The sequence below is a fragment of the Dromaius novaehollandiae genome, chromosome 3 (assembly GCF_036370855.1).
Source record: "Dromaius novaehollandiae isolate bDroNov1 chromosome 3, bDroNov1.hap1, whole genome shotgun sequence".
Taxonomy (NCBI): Eukaryota; Metazoa; Chordata; class Aves; order Casuariiformes; family Dromaiidae; genus Dromaius; species Dromaius novaehollandiae.
Window position 1 is genome coordinate 32,736,706 of NC_088100.1, and position 18,363 is coordinate 32,755,068.

Genomic DNA, 18,363 nt, shown 5'->3' on the forward strand with positions numbered 1-18,363 from the left:
AAGGCACCTCTCTTTCTTTGAACAAATGTGTCTGTTAGTCTGTTAAAGCTTATGTGTTTGTGGGTTTTGGCCCTTGTGCTGAAGAATAAAGGATCTAACCTACACGTCAACTGATTACTTGTTAATACACAACTTTATATGACATTTCGGTTTTGGCTAGCTCTCATAAATATTGAGATAAAGGAGCAAAAAAATATCCATTGGCAGTGGATAGAGATCACAGCATCATTCTCTCTCTACAGGGATGTGTTGAGTCCTAGTTTGCATTGAAGAACTCTGAGAGAAGGATAGCACCAGTGAGGGAAAAGCTTGGTCTTGGGTCAGGGCAAGCTGCATACGGAACAGTGGAAGAGATGGGCATGAATGGGATGAGTGGGCTAGGCAGGCAAAACAGGAAGAAAGGGCTGTGTATGTACGTGTATTTCTGAGAGAGCTTGAAGAGACTGATAATAGGTCAGGAGCCAGAGTGAGGGTACGTCATTATTAAAGTGAGAATAAAGCGAAGATTTGTAGTATGTCCTGTGTGCTCCCTTTGACTGCAGTGCCTTCCAGAAAGTATGTGCCTGGATGAAGCCTGTAACTAGTAAATCCTACTCCATTTCAGAGTCAAAAGTAGAATCCAGAATTCCTGATTTCCCTGCTTTTCATTAGCTTCACTAGTAAATTATTTGTATTCTGTCATGAGTAGAAGGTGTCTCATATTCAGCCTATGCTTTTGGTTCAAGCATCATTCTAGCATCTTCTGCTTTCATTGCAGCTAGTTAGTCCTTCAGCTCTTGTGATAAAGCTCATTGCTGTGAATTAAAATATCCTCTCTCCTGACTCCAGCGATGATCTGTACTGAAAGGACTTATAGTTAATTATGACAGAATTTATTTGTTTGCCATTTATTGAGCTTAAGAGACTGAATTTTAAAAAGGCGATATTGCTGTGACAAAAGATAAGAAATGCCAGAATAGAATTCACTTGCAAACTAAATGTGGCCTCAGTTGGCTTAAGGAGAGGCCTGGAAAGGGCCCATCACATGAATGTTCCCAGATAGTCTCACAGAAATGGATCTGGTTTAAGTTCAACATCTGCACATTTTTTTCAAACTCCTTTTAATAGCACTGTTTCTGTATCTGTCTTGGGTGTTTGGTTTTTATTTTTATTTTTTATTTTTTTTGGCCTGTTTGCTATTTTTACTACTCTCTATTTGTTCCTGATTATCTCTGCCTTCTCTCCTCTCTGCTCCTTTTTTCTGGGTCATATTTTATCTAGCTTCTTGTGCAAACACCCACCTATACACACATTTCTACATTCTATTTCCTTATTTTACTTTTCCAAAAGCTGTTTACATTTCACTAATACTTTTGCATATTTTGGAGAAAGAGCTGTTTTTCACTGGAAGTGCTGTGAGAGGCTTTTAGGTACAGTGTACCATAAGATGAGTAACTTCAGGCAATATCATCTTACAGTTAGCCAGGACTGAAAACTAAAGTAGTTTCATATGGCTGTAATTTTCAGTATTCTCTGACAGCTTAAGGTAGGTCAGAAGTTTCTTCTGGATCCCAGATCTGGTAATTGGTTTAACTCTGAGTGAATGAATTTGCTTGATTTCCAATTGAAAGTGTGCATTTACACTAATGTGCTCATACATTTACAGACATATCTATGTGTGTACTAGAATAAGACATATAATCATCCTCTTTTAGGAAATATAAAGTAATAGAATCATAAAAATATTTAATAACATACAAATTAGTAGTTTTCCAAATTACATAACTTCTGACTTAACCTTTTCATTTAATGACAACACAGTTATTAAAGGAAATGCTTTCTTTACCAAGAACTTTAAGACAGAAAGGAGGCTCTGAAGGAAGAAGGCATTACAGCAGTAGGGATTAAACACAACTGAATACTCATTGATAGGTGCAGTGTATTACTTTAACAAAGCAAATTGAATAAAGCTACTGACACGTGAGTCTCCTTTCTTTCAAGCTGGAGGCAGTTATTGGGAATTGCTGAGCAAAGATGTGCTGTAAGACTGAGCTGGCAGGGTTCCCCTGCAAGGAAGCCACCCATGTACTGCAGCTGCTACTATCAGTGAGATGTTGCTGTATGCACTGTGGCAGAGGATTACTCTTTACAAAAAAGGAGAATACTGACAGGTATCTAAAAAGAAGATCTAATAATCTAATAAAGTACACTATTGATGCTGCAATGTTAGAAAGCATAATTTAGCATAAATTGTATGTGTGTTTATGCACCCTTTTTTAAAAAAAGTTTAGTCTAATATTGTGAGACCTATTTTTTAATTCTTTTGTGTGATATTCCTACAATAGGTGTGAATGCTGAGAAGAAAATTTGCAGATGAAATGCCTGCATTTAAGTCAGTGAGCTCCCTAGGTCTAAATCAGACTTGCAATTTTTAGTGAATATCTGATTAAAGCATTGTTAGCAATTAGGTTAAGGAACAGAATTCATGAACAATGATGAAATAAGAAACAACAAATGGCTACTTACGTTGATCACTATAGAAGAGGAGAAGATAGAACTTTTGTTCATAAATAGACCACAAGTAAAATTCAGTCTGGGGGAAAAAAAAAAGTTTCCACAACCTGCAAGGGCAGTTGTAGGTGTTACTATTGATAAGTGGCAGAGATGTTTATGTGCATTTAAATCTCCCAAGCATTTTTACCTGCTTCAGCTGTAGTTGATGTGCATTAAGGTAATACTGTCATTGAGAAAAACAGTCTTCATACCCCCTCTCCTCCTTTCCAGCTGCTTCTTCCTGTCCCCAGTGTCCTTGTGCAGTGCCATTGCAACTGTTCCTGTGATGCATAATAAACTACATAAATCAGGGTACTGTTTCAACCAAAACCCCCCTCTGTTTACTGGGTCATATCTCAGCAGGTTCTGTTTCCCTAGACTGCTGTTTCACTTTTCTTCAGCCAAGGTATTTCAGAAAAACAGACAACATTTTTATGGACCAGAAGGTACTATGGTCTATATAGATTACCTTTAGGGCTGAAGAAAAACAGCAGGATTCCTCCTGGATGAAGCTAAACTGAAAGGTGCCTTTCAGAAACAAAACTAAGGTGCTCCACTTGCTAACGGCTGTTCAGGCTTGCTAATGTAGACATAACCAGACAATACTTATCTTGAAGAAGACCCGATCTAGCAAGCACAATCATATTCTAGCAAGCGCAATCAAATCACAAGTCAATCACATTAAGGCTGTCATCAAAGATCTGCACAAAAGTTAAAGAATGGTGAACTATGTAGGAGTATGTGCCTAATGTAGTTAACCCAACCAGCAGCTTTATGCAACTACTTTGTACAGCACATTCATTGAACATCTTTTTGTGTCTATTTAAAGTCTAGTTTGAGAAACTGAAGAAACTAGCTTAAAAGAGCAGCTACCTTACAAGAGACATTCAGAGATTCTGTGACAATAAGTGCACATTTGAGTTGTCTTTGCTGCCTGCAGGGAGGGTATAGTTGGGCTTCCTGGAATCAGATGACCAATACATGTCATGCACGAACAGTTAGAGCACAGTTAGAGTTTTGCCTTGATCGAAATGGGACTCTTATGCCTTTATTGAAGGCCTGTGTTAAATGAAACTTGCTTCTGTTGTCAATAGCTGGCTGGCAGGTACAGCTCAAATTTCGCTGGATGCCCTTTCTGCAGATGTCCCCTCCTCTTCAGAAGGCTACAGAAGATTGTGTCTGGTTTATTCTAGCCCCATTCATTTTCACACTTCACTGCACTGTGGCCCAGGTAAACCAGAAAAATATCAGTTGTTTTCACACGCAGTATCCTATAAGCTGGTTGTATGGACAGTTGCTACGGAAGTGGAAAGTGTGGATTCAGACCTTCTCAAAAAGGGAGAAAACTCTGTGTTAAAGCTATAATCACTAAGTTTTTTTGCAAAAGGCAGCCACCACCTGCTTTTCTAGCTGTGTTTTGGACTGACCTTAGCAAAGTCTGAGCAAGATGTGCATACTCTAAACACACATCAAGCCGCCTCCTCAGATAAATATCCATCAGAAGACTAAGTACATCACACCTTTAGATTGTACCAGGATCCATGAGAGTTTTACTGAAACCCCAAGCAGCCCATGGTCTAAAGTATATATTTCTATGACCCTAGTAAATGAATTACTTAGTTTAAGAAAATGGAGATAAAAGATACTTCTGTATGAGTAAGCCTGATGACCAGAGTTACTATTAACAGTTATGGAAAATGCCTTTATTTCTGTCAGTGTGCGGGAGAAAAAGAGCCAGAGTGTTACAGCCTTTGCAGAAAAGGCATAGCAGTCTGTCAACTTGTGAAAACATTTGACAGTGCTTTAACCATCTGCAGAACATCTTTTAGAGTCTAAATAACAATAGCAATAGCCTGCCAAGAGCATGAAAGTATTGGTGTCTGAAAAATACTACATTCTGTGAAAGCAATACTATTTGTCAACTGCTGACAAGAACAACTTAGGTTGCCTTAGGAGACCAGACTTGAAAAAAGACTGGTTTATTCCTCTTACGGAAAAATCTTCATTCAACACTAACACTAAGCCAGTATAAACAGAAACCTCCTCACTAAAAGGCAGATAGAACTTTAAACAATTGCAGCTGAAAGTCAAATCCATTTGTAGTATTTACTTAAGTATTGGAAAAACACTATGCTCATTAAATCACACAACTTTTTCTTTTTAGTATTTAACTTATTGACAGATACATAAGATACTAAAATGCAAAATTATTGTAGAACTTGGTGCTGGAAACTTGGAACCAAATTCAGCTATTAATTTTCTTTGAAGGTGATATAAGAGCAAAATTCTGTGAAAACTCAAATATTTGTAGAGGTCCAAAACATGTATTGGGATTCCATCGTGATAGGCACAGTGCAAAAGCAGAGCAGACCAATTATCTCATCCCAAAGATATTGTAATTAAGATACGAGTTTTAAGAGAGAAAATGGATATCTATAGAACAAGCAGACTTGACTGCTTAATAGAAGATTAAACAGTATGAAAGATAATGCTTCACCTATTGTCTAGATTTAGCACTCGTTACATCAGATAGGAATTTTAGGGGAGGAGGGGTTGAATAAGGGTAATGATACAACTTTGTGGAAGTTCTGAAGTGCCAAGTTGTGCACTTTTTCCCTGGGCTTAGAACTTAGGTTTCCCAATATTAAAATATGTGTGCATGAGAAGCAGCAAAGGAAAGGATACATGACAAACACAGGTTTAGCAGTGCATTCGGAATGAGTGGGTGAGAGCAGGATAAGGTAGCATTTGTTAAGAGCAGAGAGAAGAGTATGATCAAGTCTGGATGAAAGTTTTAGCTCTGAAGATGTCTGGAAAAGGCCATACCAATAGGTTACAGATAAGGCCAGTCTGTGAGAATTAGATGTTGTTGCAATCTGCGAGAGAGATCCCCTTCCAGATGATTCTGAGTGCTTGGTGATTAACAGAAACAATGTTTTTCCAGTAGCAAAAGAGGATGTTTTGTCAAGAAAAAAGTCTTGAAAGAAACATTTAAAACTCTAATTTGAATGATTAGAAATCAACAAAAAGGTGCTGGCAAGTTAAGTCAAGATTTATTTTGGACAGAAGGCAAGTCTGGAGTAGAAATATAAATCATGACTCAAAAATGATTGCTGATTTTATGTTTGCAGATGAGACTAGCCTGAGAGAGTACAGAAGGAGGGGAAAACTGGACCATGAATGTTCTCTGTATAGCCTCTTCATACAAAGTTGCACATATTATTTGTCTTGAATTCACGAGCCTTTGTAGCTTGGAAAGCCTTTTGCTTTTGGCTTTGTAAAGGAAGGTATGGTACAATGAATGTTGGTACCAATATTTGAACTTCCATATATAAAATGTATTGTACAACTCAGCCAGATGGAGTGAGTTAAAAATAGAGCATCAATTACTATTCCTTTTTCTTTTTTGTAGGATCTTTATTGTATGTTATATGATTTCTTTCTGTGCTTGAAAGCTTTTGACATCAACATCACATTGAATTTTTTGGGAAGCTTTGAGTATTTTAGAAAGCTCTTCAGAACACTAAAGCCTGTGTAAGTAAATATCAAGTAGCGTTTTAAAGTAGATCACCATGAAAAGCACATAGTGACTTTACCCTATAAATAGAAGATATCTGACTGTACTTCCTCTGAAGATAGCATTAATATACTCAAGAGACTTTTAAAAACACATCTTATTTATGAGATTGAAACTCTGATTTTGGATAGTTCATGCCTTACTTTGTATTTATTTTTCTTATTTCTATGAATAAAAGTTTAATCTTGGGTTAGGAATATTTCATAGGAGTTTAGTCTGAGTATTTATGATCAAATAATTAAAGAAAATGGAGTTTGTTTCTTTCTTTCTCCTTGAAAAAATAAGTGAAAGGATGATGGCAAAATTTACAATAATAGCATACAAATTAAAGTTTGTAAACCACCACATCTAAATTTTATGTGGCAAAAAGCAAAGCCAGGGTGAGCATCATATGCCTGAGTAGGTTTTGTTTGGGGCATTTGTTATTGAATAATAAAGATAAATGTTGGGTTGTGGTTAGCCTTGTATAAGTTATAACAAGCAGGAATTATCAAAAATTTCAGTAATTTTTTCTTCTTGTGCTAGCTACTGTCTATCACCAACGGGAAATATGCATTGCCCAAAAGGATGAAGTTGTGTCTTAATGTATCATTTACCCTAACAAGTCTCTTAGGTGAAAATGTGTTTTACGTACTATTCTACATAGATTATTGTTTCTGCTTATGGCAATATTATTTAGTACCTTTCAGTATTTCATTAATAATCTCAAGTAATGAGATCTCTGGTCTTCATCTAGGAACATAAAGCAATCTTTTAGATTTCCAGGAGACAGTATTACATTGAAGGTAAGGACCACAGTGAGATTCAGAGATCTGTGAGGAACACATAAAGAGAGCAAAAGATTGGTTTTTTGTGTTTTCAGTAAGGTGCTGCTGGTAGGCATGCTATGGCATTTTCTAGACCTGAAAGACTAGAATTTGGGTTTTCTGAAGGCTTAGTTGAGCTGTGGCCAGTTTACTGCAGGCCAGGATGACATGGAATTGCTAGATTTTTTTAGAAATCAGTATTTATGGATGTTGCTGTGTAAGAGCTCAGCTTTCATGAAGAATGAAGAACTCCTAAACTACATGACTTGATTGAATATGGATACATTCCTTCAATCTAAATAGGCTGCTAACTCTTCAAAGCACTTTTATTGGTCCCCTCCTTTTTCCTCTGTGTTACTTGGTTTGATTTTTATCTGTCTGTTTTTCATCTCTGAACTGATACTATTCAAGCACTTGGTGATAATGCCATGATGGTATGTGCAGACAGCTCAGTAACATTGTTATCCTATATATTGCTGGCAACTGAATCCATGTTGTCTGTCTTTCAATACCTTCATGAAAAAAAGACGGAGAATTTCTTTCTGTTGACTCTCTAAGACGTGCCTCTTGCAAGCCAGGTAATCATTACTCAGCAAGTATGTCATTCTAAGAAGGGTTTAAACTATTTTAACATGTGCCTTTGTAACATTTTCCAAGAGAAACAGCAGTCATAGCAGAATCAAAGAGCAGTCTAGAAAAAATGTAAAACTGAAAGAGAATAGAGGATTATATCTTTTCCCAATAAGCACACAAACATACAATGAGTTATGATCAAGTTGCACATATTGTAGATCATTCTCAAGAAAAATCTACAGTGAAGGCAATTTCACTGTTGTCTTATATAGCTAGTTACAGGACTTCTGTGCCTTTCTAGATACAATTTTCCCCCTCTAAAACGTAGATCTTTTTTGCTACAAATTAAACTCACTGTTTTGTATTATTACTACGGAACACCGTAGCATTCTTTTACATATTTGAAAGCCATCAGCATGTCCAGTATTCAGTCTTTCCTCCTAACTTGTTTTTCAAACTAACTGGTTCAAACAATTTCTAGTTCAAATTCGGGTTCAGAGAAGAGCATGTACCTAAAAGTTGTCTGTGTTCCATGTAGAATACGATGCCCTGAACTGGACACTGCTACTCTAGTCTTGAAGGAACCCTGAGTGGAACCTCAGGCTCTAATTAAAGTGTTGCCACTGACTTCACTATATCCAATATTACACACAGAAGACTGAATCCCTCCCAGCACCTATCTTGAAGCAACCCTGCCAGTTTTTTCCATTGGTGGTGTTGAAAGCAGAATGTAGCTAAGGAAATACAAATAACTCAATGTTATATTGGATTAGTTTTAATTAACTAATAAACAAGACAGAGTGCTTGCAGACTTCTGTCATCCTGTTTTGGCAGTTACCTCCCAAATTGTCTTTTATTTTCTCATCCAAGTATAGTATAAGCAGGCAGAAACATTGGACATAAAATGGCATTAACACCTTTTTTGAGATAACCCACAGTGTTGATTATTAACAGCCTAATCTACACTGCAGAGTGGCTTCAGCAATTCTACAAACTGGCTACATGTGAAGCTGTTTATTTTGTAGTACAGTGTGCTCCCATAAAGGCAGGAATGAGCATGACTTGGCTCAGTTTAGATAAGAATAAATTATAAGAATTGGAACTGTGTTTTACTTGAATTCTTGCTTCACAGAAGATGTAGACATTCCACACAATAGGCTTGGAAAAACAAAAAATTTACTCTATTAAAAAATCAGCGTAAGTTCATAGTAAAATCATATAATATGGCAGAATGCCCATGGTTCCTCAGATACTCCAAAAAGAGAGTGGGTGGTTTTTTATCATTTTGTCTAAGAAACTGACAAACATTTTAAATCTGAGTATCTTGTAAATCATAAGGAACAGCGGTTTTCTTTTTTTCCTGCATTCACCTCCTGCCCTTGTATATATCTAGAACTGCTTGCCAGCACTTTAAAAGTAATGTTTTGCCTGCTGTAGAAGAAGACGACAAAGACATGATTTCCATGCACAGTACCTGTGCTGCTCTTCTAACATCAGGGCAAATGATAAGCAAAGGTGAGGGGGGTCTTGATTTGATTTAGGCCCTCTGTAAAGGCATGTTGTTTATGTAAACGCAGATTTTAGATAGCAAATCGTGACAAGATTCTCTTACCTTAGGTTTCCACAAACACAATAATGAATTTATAGAATACTGCTAGTTCTGAAGCAAAACTGTATATATTGATACCATTTTCTGTTGAAGTACATAAGCAGATAAAAACAAATCACAAAAGAGAAACAGTTCCATAGTTCGGAATGATTTTTAAATCTCCTACAAATACATGCAAATAAGGAGATATCATGGCAAACATACGACTGTATCTTTGTGGATACCATAAGGTTGTAGCAGTGTGACTGATACCAGTTGAAAGATCATGAAAGCAATATTAAATGTCCAATGTTTCACAGTGATGAAAACTAAAATGTCTTTTTTTGAAATTTCTTCTACAAGTTTTAATTGAACTATTTAAAAAAGAATAATCAGTATGGGGTTTTAACTATTAATTTTCAAACTGACAATAAAAGACACTTACTCTCTCAAACAATGCCCTAATACATAGAACAGGCAGAACTTGATAGATGAAACATACTAAAATAAACATTGTTAGATATACTATCCTATCACCTATCCTGTAAATATCTGATGTCATTTGAACTTTTTGCAATAAATGCATAGCTTTTTGGTTTTAAAATTGTGTTTGACAAGCAAAAAAGGCAATACTTGAGAGAAACTTTAACAGGATCATTCTGGCTAATGCATAGCATTAGGTTTGTTATCAACAAGCATTAACATGTATTAAAATTTAAAAAAAGAACTACCAAAGACATCTTCTGTACAGGATTATTAAATACACAGTTTGTGCTTGCTAACTTCCTAGTAGGCTTCAGTTGCTTGAGAAAGCTCGTACAAGCTCATTTTGCAAAACTGATTATTAGATGAAGTGCCCTCTGTCATTGCCGCTGGAGGAAGAGCTTTGAATCGTGGTTGTGTCTCAAATGGAGTTAGCGGCATGATCTCAGTTCTGTACCATTTAGCTAACAGAATTATGAAGATTATGCTGACCTAATGAATAGGTTCTGCTCAAACAAGTGTAGTCCTCTGGAGATAACTGAAATTCAGTGCAGGGCTGTTCCCTGTCTTCGGCTGATATGAAGAGCTTGGTCTCTAGTAAAGTCAGTCTCCACGCTTTTGTCAGAATTATGTTATTTTTATAATTTGGCGAAACTCAACCTGGTGACATAGATGCAATTACAGAGCTCTTTAGACTTGGTTCTGGAGTACATTCTCCTTTTAATTACGCTTCTTAAGCAGATGTATTTTGCTCACTTCTGATGAAATCCGTATTAACTAGAATAGCGTGGTTAGGTAGGGATAATACAGAACTGAATGCTTTCTTGTGCCTTACAAAGAATATTGTGTTTTGTTGTAAGTGGTTCATGAGGAAACCTAGGAATTAGTCTGTATTATTGATTCCGCAGAAGTCTTCCTACCATTTTTTCTTTTTAATTCATAACTTAGATGCATGTCACTCATATTTATACTTATTTGAAATAATTTTCAAAACAAAAATTGTTTCATTTTTTTGATTGCAACCAAGTAGCCACGTAGTATACAGCCATACAGCAGTATGAATCAAAGACAAATAATAATTCTGAGGACAGTTCTGTCACCTAAACATGAACTATTTATTAAAAACAGTATCAGAATGAAAACAGTTTAGTTCATGTCAATTTTAGGATTTTCAAAAAGAAAACTGTCCCCCAGTGTAAATTTCTGTTTATCCATATTATTCTCAGAAAACTGTGAAAATCTAGAGTATTTTTCTGTGGTGAGTCTTTTATGGATGTTGAGTGGCACTGTAAGTACAGAGAGCATTAGCTCTCAGAATGCTAGACATTTTTCAGGGTCATTTAATTTCTGTTGGAATGTAAGAAATAATTTTGCTTGTGCAGTTCAATGATGTATATGTAATATGGCATGTAGAACAGACCAGTATCTATTTTCCTGTTAAAAATTTATTTATTTTGTGTATATGTTAAAACAAATATTCTGTTTTTTTAGGGTGAAAAAGGAGATAAAGGAGAACGAGGACCAGAAGGCATTCATGGAAGAGAGGTAAATTGTAAGATAATAAAATAGTCAAGTTATAGACTTTTGGAGAGATGGCAAAGCAATGCAATTAGGAATTTATGGAAGGAGAGTGGTGGGAAATGTGTAGTTGTACAAGAAAAAGAGATGCATTCATATGAGGTATGGGTTCTTAGGCCTTTAAGTTGGATAGGAGAGTTGTAGGTGAGAATATTTCTGTTGAGGGTTCATGAGATAAACTGAAAGAAGTTTGGGGATTAAAGCAGTAAAGTATGGATGAGAATGATTCCTATATGAATAATCTGCTGGAAAAGAGGGATTTTTAAGGGTGGAGGAAAGCCAGGCCTGGAGCCTTGATTTCCGAAAAAGGAAAATACTCAGTTACGCACTGCTGGGTCATTCACTGCACCATGTAGCTCATGCAGTAGAGAATTTGAGTTAAAATTTCACTTCTTTCTTCTGCCCGATTTCACTGCTAGTTCAGTTAATTGATCTGGTCCATATTTGAGCTAGAGCATGAACCTAAGTATAAAAACTCTGGATGATCTTGGTCTTTGGGTTCACATTCAGGTTTGAACCTGACCTAACACTACAAGCATGCCCACTAATAATCCTTACTTCTGCCTGATGCATTTTTTAAATAGCAGAAGTAGGATGAGAGGGTAGAAAATCACAGTTTTATTAATGCAGTACTAAAATGGTGAACCAGCATGGTTTGAACAGAAAGATTTAAAAAAAGAAAATCAGGCCACCATTTTTCTTTATTCACCTCCAGTCTCCTGCTTGACCTGGGTGGAGGTCAGTCTGGGTTTAGTTGGCCCTCCAGTTGCAAAACATTGCCGCTGAAGGCAGAGAGCATCTCACAGAGGGATCTGAACTTGACTGTCTAAATTCTTTTGGGAACAAAGGACATTTTGACTGGAATTCTAGCCAATGACCAGATAAGGGATTTGGAAAAAGCGTTCAGCAAAGCTTATTCAGCAACCTTACCAAAAGAGTGAACGGTTCATCTTTTGACACCAGCATGCTGCGACAGTCTAGCTGTGCTTTTTAAAAATGTGGACAATGTATGCAGCTATTTGCATTGAGCTATAGATATAGTTAACAATCCTTAAAACAAACTCCCTATTTATGATACTTTTTATATCATCTGGCTTTTCATGCACACTGTAGCTGTAAGAAGTTTTTTTTCCTATTCTAGGGTATTATAATTTAATACTAGATAAATCAGGCTATTTTGGGGCAACAGTGGATGTCCTCTATATGAAAATGTATACTGTGTACTGAGTTGAAACTATGTTTAGGTATTCGAAGAGGTATTCTCTTGTAGCCTGCCTGTCTGTAAAGGTGAACTGTATACTTCTGTCGTGCATACATATATGCTGACAGCATGGAAAAACACATCTGTGTTTCTTTCCATAGCTCTGGGGACATTTCTGTGTTGGTCTTACACGATCTCCTTTACTACATGGGATCTTGTTCCATAAACCTTTTCGGATGAGTAAGGAATACCAAGTATCTGGTGAACTCTAAAACATATTTGACATTGTGGCACTGTGAAAGTGTAAAATATCAAACCTTTATATTTCGAAATATTTAGCCAGCTCTTGTAATGTGTCAAAATATGGCAGATTATCATAAGAACTGTCTTTAAAACATTGTGAAGCAATATTACACAAGACAATATAAGATATTATATTATTTGAACCCACACATAATTTCTTTCTAACAGCACTTAAATAAAATTCTTTAGATTCAGTTATCATGAGACAGCATGGAGATGCCAGTCAATAGGTTTAAATTCAAAGAATTGTGTATCATTGACTCTTGGTTGCTATCAGTGTCTCCCAAACTTTCCACGTACAGAAGTATAACGTCAGATATTTCTGAAATAATGAAGTTAATCTGCTTACACTGGTGTAATCAGCAGTGTTGTATAAAGAAAGCCTGAAAACACATAAAGCCAGTGATATCGGCTGTAGGCAGCTGTTGTCTCACTGCCCAGGGGAGTGAGGGTTTCTGGGTTTCCATATTCCCAACTGAAGAACTTGGAAATGGAGACTGAACATTTTGTCTTGCACAAATGGTAGAAATGTATTTGAATCTATTAAAATCAAAATCAAGAAAGAAAGTGTCACAGGAAAAAAATTTTTTTTGATTGTTTGACTTTTTTTTCCTAGCTGTAAACAAAGTTCATGCTAGGATGAAGTAGAATGACAAGATAGGAAGCCAGATCTAATTGGGAAACTGTCTTTATGCATTAGTGAAGGGTTACCCAAAAGGTTTACTTCCTTCATCCCCAACTGATTGTGTTATCTGATTCAGTTGATCTCATTCAGAAAAAGGTTGGCATGCAGGAACTGTGAATATATTTAACTGCTGTGCACATCTCCCAGTTTATCACTCCGTGAATCCGAGCCAAGATGTACATGCTGTATCCCAGCTTGGGACATTACTCAAAATTCATCTGACTGCGCAAATACTTACTATAAATACCAGTAATGCTGTTGCCATTGTTTTTGGCTTCTTAAGGAGTAGCTATAAATAACTTACATTACCAATGTAGTCCTCCTGTGGTATGTGTTCGCATTACATCTGTAAGCAGCTGTTTACCTATATAATAAAAACCGTCAGTTTGCTTGAGTAGTATCTGTGAGATTTTTTCCCTTGAGATTTTTATAGCCTCTTGACATTAATAACGCTATAATTTTTATAACTATAACAAGTGGATCTTCATGGACACACTGCCTGAAAAAAACCCTGATGCATATGATTACTTCTCCATCACACTCATATTCCGTATGAAATAAGGACACATTTGCAATGCAAATATTCATGAAACTATTTGTGGAATAAGATCTGTGTGATATGCATGCTATTGTCAGCTGAGTTGGAACTGAAAGAAACTCTTAATGATTGAAATTCCTAGCTTCCTTTTGTCATCAGGTCACTTTTTTGGTCTGTGGTATCAATAAGTAAGTGGGATACTACCAATTAATTTTTTGCTGACATAAATGAAATCCTGTGACATAAGTAAATGAAAACAGAAAGTTTTATTATATCTGTCAGCTTTGGTCATACATAGCTAGCAGAAGAATAGAGTCTTTTTTGTAAATTGTAAAAAAAAAAATCTGTAAAAAAAATCTGAAATGAAAATCTAGTGCATATCTATGCAGTTAAGCCAGCTGATTGACTAACTGAATATATTTTATTCTTCTGCTGGGAAACGTGATGCCCTAAGTGAATTTTTTAAAACTTTGTTATATAAAATACTGTTTTCTTTATGTACCTCATGTCACAGGACAGACCTGTGAAGTTCATTGAGCTATCAAATAAAAAGCAGTTTTTCAATGGAAAGAAGGTAAAATATACGCATTTTAGGCCTTTTTATTCTTATGCTTTTGGGAAAAGATGAAGAGAAATATGAGTATTTTCAAAAGGATCAAGTGTCTTGATGAAACAATAGTTTATCTTCAAACCTTCATGGTCTCTCCATGACTCTCTAATCTTGAAATCTCTTCATATTAGCACTGTAAAGAACTATTTTGATAGGGAGAGAGGAAGCCCATAGCTTGAAAGTATGCAATTGGTTATGATAGATAATTATACCTAGACTTTGAGGATTCTGTTAGGAGCACAAGTATAATGAAATAGTAGGCTTGGACACCAGAAAATCCTAATAGTGGAGCAATTTGAAATTTTTGACTAACATTAACAAGAGAATACCAATGGTAATATTTAGAAGTACTTGAGATATAAACTGAAAAATAATATGTTACTTGGAGTTTTGAAAATACTTTTCTAAAAAACTTATCCCAACCTACACATATCAGCATTGCACAGATGGTTTTGAAGCTGTTGTTTTAGATAGTAAGACAGTTCTGTGGAGAAAATGTAGGTCTTCTGTATTACTCAGTAGAGTATTTCCAAGTTTTATTATGCAGTAGGGATTGTTGATTTGATCCATGATTTGGTTCCGCATTGTTTGTTGCAATGTATTGGATTGTTTACCTTATTTTTAATACTTTACATTTCATGTGTTATAGGAGATTTTAACCTGAGATAAGATTGAACCAGTTTACTGTAATGCAAGACAGGGAATTTATATCAAAACCTATGTGAAAGTAGGTCTGAAAATAGTTTCTGCATCCAGCAATAAAAATAATTGAAGATACTGAGCAATACTTTTCTTTTCCAAACAGTTCTCTTTTAGAATGAAAAATCTATTTTCAAAAGATTATGTCAATCTTACATTATTCATCGACATATATTTGTGGTATAGTATTCATTGCACAAGTACACACATTTCCAGTAGGTGACACTTAGCCTCTGTATGAGCTGCTTGTGTTCTTTGATTGGGGTACAGCTGATCTTGCCATTTTTTCATTGTGAAGAGCACCTGCTGTCAGCTGCTGGTACATTTTACCTATTTTACCTACTTTCTGTGATGGTGTATAAACACTGGCTGCTACTCTATCTCTGAGAAAAAACTTAATAGTTTTCTCAATGCTGGGTGAACCTGCTGCAGTATATTAAATCAGAATTCATAAAGTAAAGCACTAGAAAGAGAGTTTTCATATTGATAATTTAATGTAAAAGTAACAATTAATTTATTTTGGCACTCTTTTCAGACCTTTCTGATCCAATTCATATCTGGTATTACAACAAATATCCTGTCCCAGGGTGAGAGGTTAATGGATTTCTTAGATATTTTCCAGCTGTGGATGAGTAAGTAAATGACAGCTGAGAAAAGGCTGTAGGCCCTGTCTTCTGACACTGCTGGTGAGGTTTGTGTTGCAGCTGCTATCCATCTTTTCATCTCAGTAGTTTGTCTTCAATGAACTGCTAAAAAGAATCCTGGCTCTTTAAGCCCTTGGTCCCCGTGGCTCTCCAGTCCCTACGGAAACTCTTTAACCAAGTTCTCTGTTGCTAGACAGTGCAAACCTCATAGCTCTTTAAGAGTTTCCCTGAAAGCTTACTCTACCTTTCTTGAGGCTTCTGGGTTGGCTCCCAAAGTCACTTATTGTCAGTCTACTGCTGAAAGTCCTCCTTGAAACTTCTTGGCTTTTCATTCAAATCCCCCTGTTTGTACTGCAAACTTTTTATCACAGTGATTGGAAGCTGCTTGATCTCAGCTGAAGAGGTGTCTGCTCATTAAGCCTATTATGCCTTATAAATCCCTTGTGTGGCATTTAAACCCAGCTGAACATCACAGTGTCAAGATAAAAGCAATGGACAAGTCTGCAAAAAATGCTAATTTACAGAAGCAGACTCCTTTAAATTACAGGATGCTTTCCCTATGCTGTGCAAGTACTAGCATATATGTTTCTCTTTCAATATAACCTCTGTAGGTTATACAGGAATATTCACAAATGGTACTTACTTCTTTCAAATTGTTATTGCCATTTAACTGGCAGATTAGATGATATTCCCATAGGCTAGAAGCCTAAATAGCTACACAGTGTAGTTTCTGAAGTACTACAGGCATATGAGATATGAATTATAAATACAAGTAGCAAGCTATGAATGTTCTGTTCCCTTCATTTTCTGTGATTTTTGCTAGTGATAGTAGTAGTACTGGTTTGTGAATCATCAGGTTGTCACAAAAGAATTGTAGTTAAGGCTACTTGGCTTAGGAGACAATGTTGTTCAATTCCCTCTTCTTTCAAAGTCTTTAACTGTGCTAATCTTATCCAAAAGACTGAAACCATAGGAACTGAAAAACTGTTTAAGTATTTGGCTCTAGTAATACTGGCACTTCTTTTGAATGAATAAAATGTTCTCAAAGTTGGTAAGGAACATATTCATCAAATTCATCAGAAGTAAAGTTATTTTTCTTTGCCATGGAACTCCAAAGCACAGTATGCTTCATATGAGGCTGTCTCTGGCTTGAAGGGAAAATTCACGTAGTAAAGCTGTTGCCTTTTATGCCCATAGGTGGGAGGGCAGCATTAATAAATCCCATAAATTGAACAATTCATGAAATCAAGACCTTTTTTAGAATTTTAAAGCACAGTCATTTTTTAACTGTTGTCTTGTTTTCTAATGCAGTTGGTTTGGTAGGCTGGCTAAGACTCCAGCAAACTAATATTGGAGAAAAATCTAGTGAAAGATTTGTCAAAAATGCAGTGTCAACCAATATGACAGCTTCTCCTTTAAATTGCTTCCACCAGAAGAAATACATGATTATACGATAAACCAGGGGAGAATTTATATTCTTTGTCTAATTTAGTTACGGAAAACCTCTTGATGACAGATGGCTGAACAGGGCAGACAGTAAAATCTTACTGTCGAGGAAAGGAAGAGGCGAGGTGATGTTGTTAGAGGTACCCTCCAGATGTTCCCGTGTCAATGCCAAGAAGGGTACTCCCTGTATTCCCTCATCCACCCCAGGGAGAACATGCTAGGTCCCTCCCTATCACAGCAGACAGACAGACACCAGTATGGCCGAAAGAGCAGATTTTTTATCCTGGTCCGAACTGTGGTAATAAGCTGCAGTGTTGTTCAGCATGTATCTCAAACAGCACGAGTCACATGATTTGCTATCTCTTACAGTCCCTTTTTCCCCCTCCAAGTTTTTCCCTGCTACCAGCATCATCTCCTTCCAAAGAGCCTGCCTTTAGTTTACTCTTTACCCTATTGACCCCAATTTTGCTGACCGCACCCATATTTTGTATTTGTGGTATACTTGTTGCAGTAATTTCTCCTTTGGTCAGCAATTCTGTTATGCTCATAACGCTGTCTTGTTAAATATAATGCTTCTCATTTTTGCCATTTCTCATGTTGTTATCTTGCTAATGTAGCTAGTGGTTAGAGTTAGCCTACTGCATGCATATCCTCTATGGAATCCATAGAGGAACCTCAATGTAAGTTTATTGTGACCTATAGAGAGATCAAGCTGTAGTCCTTACAGAGGAGGAAAAGGTACCAGCTGAAAACTATTAATAAAAAGGTATAATGAGTTCCTGAACTCACAGATGTGTATTGTTGTGTTGCCCCATAAAAGCTAGAGTTAGAACCGATGGAATTCCCTAAGTCATTTACCCTTTGCTATGGGAGCTGCTGGAATTTTTATTCAGTTCTTGAAATTTTGTCAAATCTGATAGCAGACTCCTTGGATCAATAGAAGTTAATTTGCTGTTTTCAAAACTGACCTCTTTCTCTCCTAAAATATTGCTAAAAATGACTAATTTAAATGAATAATTTAAAGCCTCACCTAAAATCATCCAAATTACATCTGTTGAGATAACCTTGTCAATTTTGAAGCATCCTGCTCTGGTCTCTGC

The 18,363-nt window shown here is 36.3% G+C and overlaps 1 protein-coding gene across 7 annotated transcripts in view; it reads left to right on the plus strand.

Annotated features, from left to right (window-relative positions):
- The window catches only part of COL19A1 (collagen type XIX alpha 1 chain), a 212,564-nt gene that overhangs the window by 85,374 nt on the left and 108,827 nt on the right, over positions 1 to 18,363 (plus strand). For all 7 annotated transcript variants that reach the window (XM_064508635.1, XM_064508637.1, XM_064508634.1 and 4 more), the window contains one exon: positions 11,051 to 11,104. In XM_064508635.1, the coding sequence (XP_064364705.1) occupies positions 11,051 to 11,104 (54 nt within the window). The remainder of the gene's footprint in view (positions 1 to 11,050; positions 11,105 to 18,363) is intronic.